Genomic DNA, 6,995 nt, shown 5'->3' with positions numbered 1-6,995 from the left:
TTAAAGTGTGTCAGGATACTGATTTGTTTCCCCAAAGTATTCAGCTTTGTTAATATCTCCTATCGGTACAATTACGTCATTTTCAAGCGTTATATTTCCAGACGGATCTGGTCCTATCGGACTTGTAGCTGCAATACACAAATAATTTAACTTATTAATTTCAGCCCATAGCGCAATTTAGGAAATTTATTCAGGTTAATCTTTGCTTAATGTATATAACTTACATTTGACGCTATCAGCAGTTGAGCGTGGTTTACTAACGTCAGACGGATTTTCTGAGCTAATAGTAACAAAGAACAAGAGTAATGGCGGTAACAGCAGTTTAATTTATTAAATTATTTTTAAATTTGATATTGTTAGTAGAGCAAATAGGTATAATTATGATGTGATCAGCTATGAGTGCTATTGATAGACATACGTTCTACCGAGTGCGACTTCACATAGTAATAGTAATCCGGTAGAATTCGTAAAAGTAGCTTCACAATCTAGAGCGGCCTATCAATATTAATGTTGAGTATCATTACATTATTAAATCTACAGTATATATTTAAATTTATCATAAAGAAATGAAGGAATATAAATATTTCTAGTTGATATAAATTACGGTTTCCTTACTTTCCACATCATATCTGTATATTAAGAAAATAAAATTATCTTTGGATTAAAATGCAATTTTCTAAAAAATTTTCTAAAAATCAATGTTATAGAAATAGAATATATCAATCTACTTACCTGAAAAATAAACTCCTTTTCCATAATCACAACTTTTCCTCTACATAGAAATATTTATATTCAATTAGCATGCTATATTTAAAGTAGCCAGCTGTAACAATTTTTGACTGTTGTAGAAAATTTTTGAAGACATCGATAGTAACTTCAACTACTAATAATCAACTTGATATCAATACCGCAACTATCTGTTATCTTTTTAAAGCTATTTAATTCGTTGCATTTATTACGAAAGAATAGAAATTGTCTATTTACTATGTCAGCGTTAGTTATTAATTTAGAATCTAGGGATTCGGTTAGAAAATTTCAATAAATGATTTTCTGACTACTACTGATCTTGCAGTTTGTAAATTGAAATATGTATTGACTACATTATGGATTGTTTCGTATAAAGATTTTGTGAATTTGTTTTATCACAAGTTCGAATCATAAATAAGCCACTTTGGTATAATAGTTAATTCTTAAATCAAATCTATAGCTCTGTTGTAGTAAGGTGCAGCACTGTTCTATATGCTGTAATTAATATTTAATATCACATACAGTTGAATTTAAATCCTAAGCCTTATACTCACGCCTAGGTAGCCGAATGTTGCCATAGGTTGTATTCCTTGCTTGAATATTCGACCATAATTAATTAAGCGATTTCCATTCCATAAAAGCATTCGATTACCCAACCCGCAAAATTTTTCGTATGTTTTGTGACTTTTATGATTCTTGATCTTATATATCTGCGTATTGAATTGTACATACTGCAATTATTCACTCGTATAGTTTAAGGTTCTTAATTATCTATATCTACAACTCAAGTTCATAAATCACATTATTATCTATAAACCTCTTCTATCTTTAATTTATAATACTCTTCTCTAGGTGATTCACAAGTTTTGCTACCATATTCACAAATCATATTGAATTCTTCACTTTCTTTTTCTACAAGCTAAAGAGTTTCCATTACATGATGTAGCATTTTAATTTTAATACGATATTATTATTAACGTAAAGCATTAAATTTTCTATGCTTAAATTTATACGCCATACTTCAAGTTCTGTCTTTAAGCTCTGGTATAATTTGTATATAGGGTCTTTTTTAACATTTTCAATACTTTTGATCAGATTATAAGCCACTGGGATGTCGGAAATATGCTCAAAAGTATACTTAATGTTCTACGGAAATAATGTATAAGATTCAGAAGACATGCTACTAAACTCGTTATTTAATGTGCTTGTAAAATAAAATTTTATTCTGTTAGATAATAAAGTATAATAGATTTAATTTTCAAAATTAGCTTAATAATTTACATTTACGCGAAATACATCATCAAACCAGCGATGACCGTCAATTGATAATTCCTTCGGAAGAATACTACTAAACTTCTGCTTCAATTTCGTGACCTTGTCTAGTCTTTCTCGATCTTTCAAACCTCTCTTATTTGAAAGCTAAGTAACAAAATAAATTGCTTAATTATTGTATTTATTATATCTATGTTGCTTAGCAAATTATTCTGTAGCACGGTCTATTTGACTTTGCAGCTAATAACAATTTCATTTCGTAATCAAATATTGAGATTAGATAATTTAAACAAAAAATTTTTTATAACAAACTAACCGCATCGAGCTGATGAAGAATTTGCATTGCCTTTGTAATCCTATCAGCCGTGAGATTTTTTAACGGTAATTTCGCTACATCAATCTATGAATATAGTGTAATGTAACTTAGCATTGTAATTGTAGACTGTTAGCCATATTTAGTATAATGTACGGTAAATATTTATCCTAAGAGATATTTGGTAGCTATAACTATAGACTGTAGTGGTAGAGACTCTATGCTAGAGTTCAGATGACTATATGCAGTAAGGTGTTGAGTTACTAATAAGGCTATAGGTAAAAATAGAACAGTAAATCTTATATTAGAATAAGGTTAATTCATTGTACTTTGGCTGGAGTGAATAATGTCTACATAAGTACTGTAGCCGTATCCATATTGGATTAATGATGGTCCGCAGTAGAATAGTGTTACTAAGACTAATTTAACTATGTATAATATAAGGTAAAAGGTTGCCACGCGGACTGTAGCTGCGAATGCTACGAAAAATATAAAAGCATGCAACTTTAGATTATTCTGTTAGTTCCTTATAGAAGTCTTTAGTAGTAGTATTCGGCTAGAGTAGAGCTGTGTGTAGTTAATCTTTGTATAAGATTCAATAAAGCCCTTATTTTTCTAAAATTTGGAATTTCGTGATTGGTATATATCACATATAGCTATTAGATTATCTAATATAGTCTATGTTACTTTAATAAGAGCCGTTAATTTGCATCTTAGGTAATAGCTGATACCTGATATTCCATGGCTATTGCTGCAATGGACTTAACGTTAAAAATTAATTTCAGTAACTTCTGAATCTCATATGATAGTTTACTAGTTTGCGCCTCGGATATTATACTATCTAATTTAATCGCTTCTTTATCCTAATTATCAGCGACCAATAATTTTTCAAGGGGAAAAATTAGTATAATAAAAAATCTATAAGTAAAAAGCGCTATTTACGGCTGCACGATTGCCTAAAATAATAAATGAATTATAGACCTCATCTGGAATGTACGCAGTACCAATAGGATAATAAAGCTTTTGCGCCTTGCGCTTACTTTGTATCCCATTTATAAATGAATAACCTATGAAAAGAATAACTTAGTATTGAATAAACCTAAACTGTTTAAGAGACAGTGATAATATGCTATTCGTACAAACCTGTTTTCTGAAAGTACTTAGCATCTAAAGCCATCTTGGCTTCTATTTCGGTAAGGCCATCCTAAAAAATGATTAGCGAGGAAACATAAACATACTAATACATAAAGCTCTATGTAATTTATTCCGCAAATGAGCACAATGATTACAATCGTATTATATTTGGTCACTGTTAAGTAAAAGAAAATTGTTTTCTAACTTCAATTTCAATTCTTATTTCTCCAATGCCAGCCACATAATCTTTAATCCGAACAAAGCAACAGCTATATAATATGTAACAAATTCCGTTTTATCAAATTAAAGCAATTTATCTACAAATACAAAGTGTAGCAATAATCAGCTAATATAATTTGTATATGATCATACAAAAAATAAACTAACTGATTCAATTGATTATGCTTTAGTGCCTGTAATTTAAGAAATTCGCAAGGCGTCTTTTCAAGCACTACGCTGTAAACAATACCATTTGAATCTTCAATAACATGATAGTCATCTTGCAAGCCTATCAAATATTAAATATAAACTTTTAAATTCTAGATAAAATTTGATTTGCTAATTATTTTTTCTCACTAAGCAATTTATTAAATGCCACAATTATTTTATACAGAGCCATTTCTACCAGAAGCTCTAACAGATGTACTTAGGCCAAGTGATTAGTTATGCATTTATAATATAAATACCAGAGTAAGGATCTACAACCGCTTTGCTGTTTTTGCGTAAATCAATAATACTTGTTGAATAGTATCCTACAAATATTATTAGTAATTATAAGAAATTAAAATTAATTTCATGATTAGTATCAGTTGACAACAATACCAGAAGTGAATCAATAGCTAATAATTCAACTTACCTTGTCTCCTGTTTTTAATACTTGCAATCTAAAATAAATACAGTATCGAATTCGATTATTAGACATACTCATATATTATAAGTATATCTGGTTACAGGCAAATTAAGCGAAAATTAAACGTAATCTATGATTTTATTCATTCTAATACAACTAACCTTATCGATTGTGCAATTGCTAATAGCATATTTTATCATAGCCTCATCGAAATTGATGTCATTAATAAATTCAAGGAACTTATCCGAAACAACAGGCAAAGCCAGACTATCAATTTTCTGTTTTTCAGCTTTACTAAGTGATTCTGAATGCAAAATATAATTACAGCTTAGATAGATTCCAATTGCAAACACCTGATGCTACTAATGTAAAGGTAATAAATTAAGTGATATTTCTGATAACCTGAGTTACTGATGCATAAATCGATATATTTGGAGATCTGATCGCGAAATATGCCACCTAAGTTACTTATTTTCTTCTTAATGTTACCCTTAGCATCAAGTAAGACCATAACATTTGGCTTTGCAGGAGACTCAAATACGTACTCATAAATGAAGAAAATTGAATCTAGCTTTCAAATTGACTTACATTATTGTTTTTAAGCTTGCCGATAGCTGTAATACGTATACTGCCTAATGGTCTTATCTTTAAAATATCAGATCTGAAATAAGATAATCAAATCATTACAGTACATTTAATAAGGCAGCAGTTACCGTCATTAAAATTAGATTTTAATTAATTATAACTGAAAACTTGATAAAAATAGTAAAAATACGTGGAATTAAATTTAATGGTGTCTATATAGATAGTAGTTGTTGAAATCTCATATAAACATTGTATATATATATATTTTTATATATTCTTTAATACTTGGTTATTGTCATACCTGCACACCGTAGGCCATCTCAATTCATCAGGAAGAGGACTATATGTGTCAGCCCAGCAGTAAACTCGATCACGAGGAATGTAACTATAACTTGCTCTGCATGTAACAAATTAGTATCAGAAACATGCACTGATAGGAAAGTACAAAAGTTAAAGATATCTTCATATCATCAATTGATTTACTAGTACTTAAATACAGAAGAAGGGTATAGATGAATATCTAAAAGGCATTGAAAATGGAGGAATAAGTTTATTTGTAAAGCATAGTTAATGTCATGCGATTCACGACGTCTACTCACAGAAATGGAGATATTGCCTTAAATTCTTCAGGAATTGTCCAGGCAGTTCTTTCAGCTTTATCTGTTACATATTCGCATACCTTACCTCCCATAAAACTATAGCACTTGTAGCAACGGGATTTTTTGCTAATATTAAATTTTTAATTTTAGTTTAACAATCTATTCATAATGAAGCAATCTTTAACTCAAACCTATGTCAAAATATATTACTAGTACATACTATTTAAAAATTTAGCTTAAAATCTCTTAGATAAATCAAGCTGCTTTTTGTAGGGTATTGGCATCAATGCTTTCTTATGAAGTTCTGCTTCTGTAGTAAACTTCTCGATACGCTGGTTCAAAGCATTTTAATTACCTGAAACGGATTTCTGACTGATGGCAGATTGGACAGGGCTTAAATGCTCCGAATAAGATACCATCAGCACAACTTTCCAAGTTCTATTTCAACATCAATATTTATTGATCAGGTCATAAAATGCAATCCAATTTAAGTGAATAATATAGCGGCATATCGTTAACTTTTAATTCATGCTCATTTCAAACTCACTCCATTTCCAGATAGCTCTGGACGATTATTTCGAGATTGCATCACTCTAAGCATTTCCTCAGTGCATTCACTCCCTATTTTATTTCTTGTTTCCCATAACAACATCATTTGCTCCTAGCTCAGTTTGCAATTTTTTAAAAGATTTACAATATGAAAGAAGTCGTATATTGGTGTAAATAAAGTTAATAAGGTGATTTTAATTTAGCTCATTTAATTTTAGTAGTTGATTGAGATTCGTTCTCACCTCATATTCCTCATATTTGCTATCCGCACTTTGTGAGCTTTTCACTGTTTTAGCCTTATCAGGGTTTTTCTGTAAAGCTTGTTTTCTTTTCATGTTTTGTATTCCCTAGAAGTCAGTAAAACTTAATATTTGAACCAGATATTCTGTACAACTTACATCATAGATAGCATTTTTCTTTTAAAGAAGTAAAATAGCAGTAACATAAATTTAATATTTTTAAAGTGTTGAAAACTGAATCTAGCATACATCTATCCGTAAGCATTTGACGATTTTTGAGACTCGATGTTTGAAACTAATTAAGTACTAGGACGTGGTAAAACCTTATCTTTTCTTAATGAATTATCACTATTATTTATTTTAGCTATTAATTCATTTCACAAACCAGCTTCGTGAGAAAGGTAACGTAAAATAACTCTCTAAATTACAATATTTTCGGGATTGAGTATCCCTTAACCACCTCAAAAGAATTTAGACGCCTTTGCTTCTACGCTAACTAACTATAGCATTATCCTGTTATTCAGTTATCTGCTGGGCTTAAACACCCTTCGGCAGCAGTTATTACGCATGAGTGATAGCAGTTTAGTTCATATTGGATAACTAAATTAATACAGAAATTATTCATAATCTTAGACATGTACTGAGCGATTCTAGGTAGTTGGACTACAGTATGTCCATACACAGAATTATATATATATATATAGTAT

The 6,995-nt window shown here is 30.0% G+C and overlaps 1 protein-coding gene across 1 annotated transcript; it reads right to left on the bottom strand.

Annotated features, from left to right (window-relative positions):
• TRIADDRAFT_61730 (uncharacterized protein) lies at positions 1–6,384 on the bottom strand (the record flags this gene model as incomplete). The annotated part of the gene is made up of 24 exons (XM_002117647.1): positions 1–128; positions 225–280; positions 419–495; positions 616–629; positions 733–772; positions 1,302–1,457; positions 1,565–1,666; positions 2,029–2,166; positions 2,336–2,419; positions 3,064–3,195; positions 3,314–3,399; positions 3,476–3,536; positions 3,672–3,735; positions 3,854–3,974; positions 4,153–4,218; positions 4,323–4,350; positions 4,478–4,620; positions 4,719–4,860; positions 4,905–4,977; positions 5,203–5,298; positions 5,501–5,626; positions 5,856–5,938; positions 6,048–6,161; positions 6,292–6,384. 24 exons carry the CDS (start codon positions 6,382–6,384, stop codon positions 1–3), a joined length of 2,223 nt encoding a protein of 740 aa, XP_002117683.1.
• Between the last annotated feature and the right edge of the window lie 611 nt (positions 6,385–6,995).

The sequence above is a fragment of the Trichoplax adhaerens genome, genomic scaffold (assembly GCF_000150275.1).
Source record: "Trichoplax adhaerens TRIADscaffold_27 genomic scaffold, whole genome shotgun sequence".
Taxonomy (NCBI): domain Eukaryota; kingdom Metazoa; phylum Placozoa; class Uniplacotomia; order Trichoplacea; family Trichoplacidae; genus Trichoplax; species Trichoplax adhaerens.
Note: the sequence above shows the minus strand (reverse complement) of the source record. Positions and strands in the feature narration are given on the sequence as shown.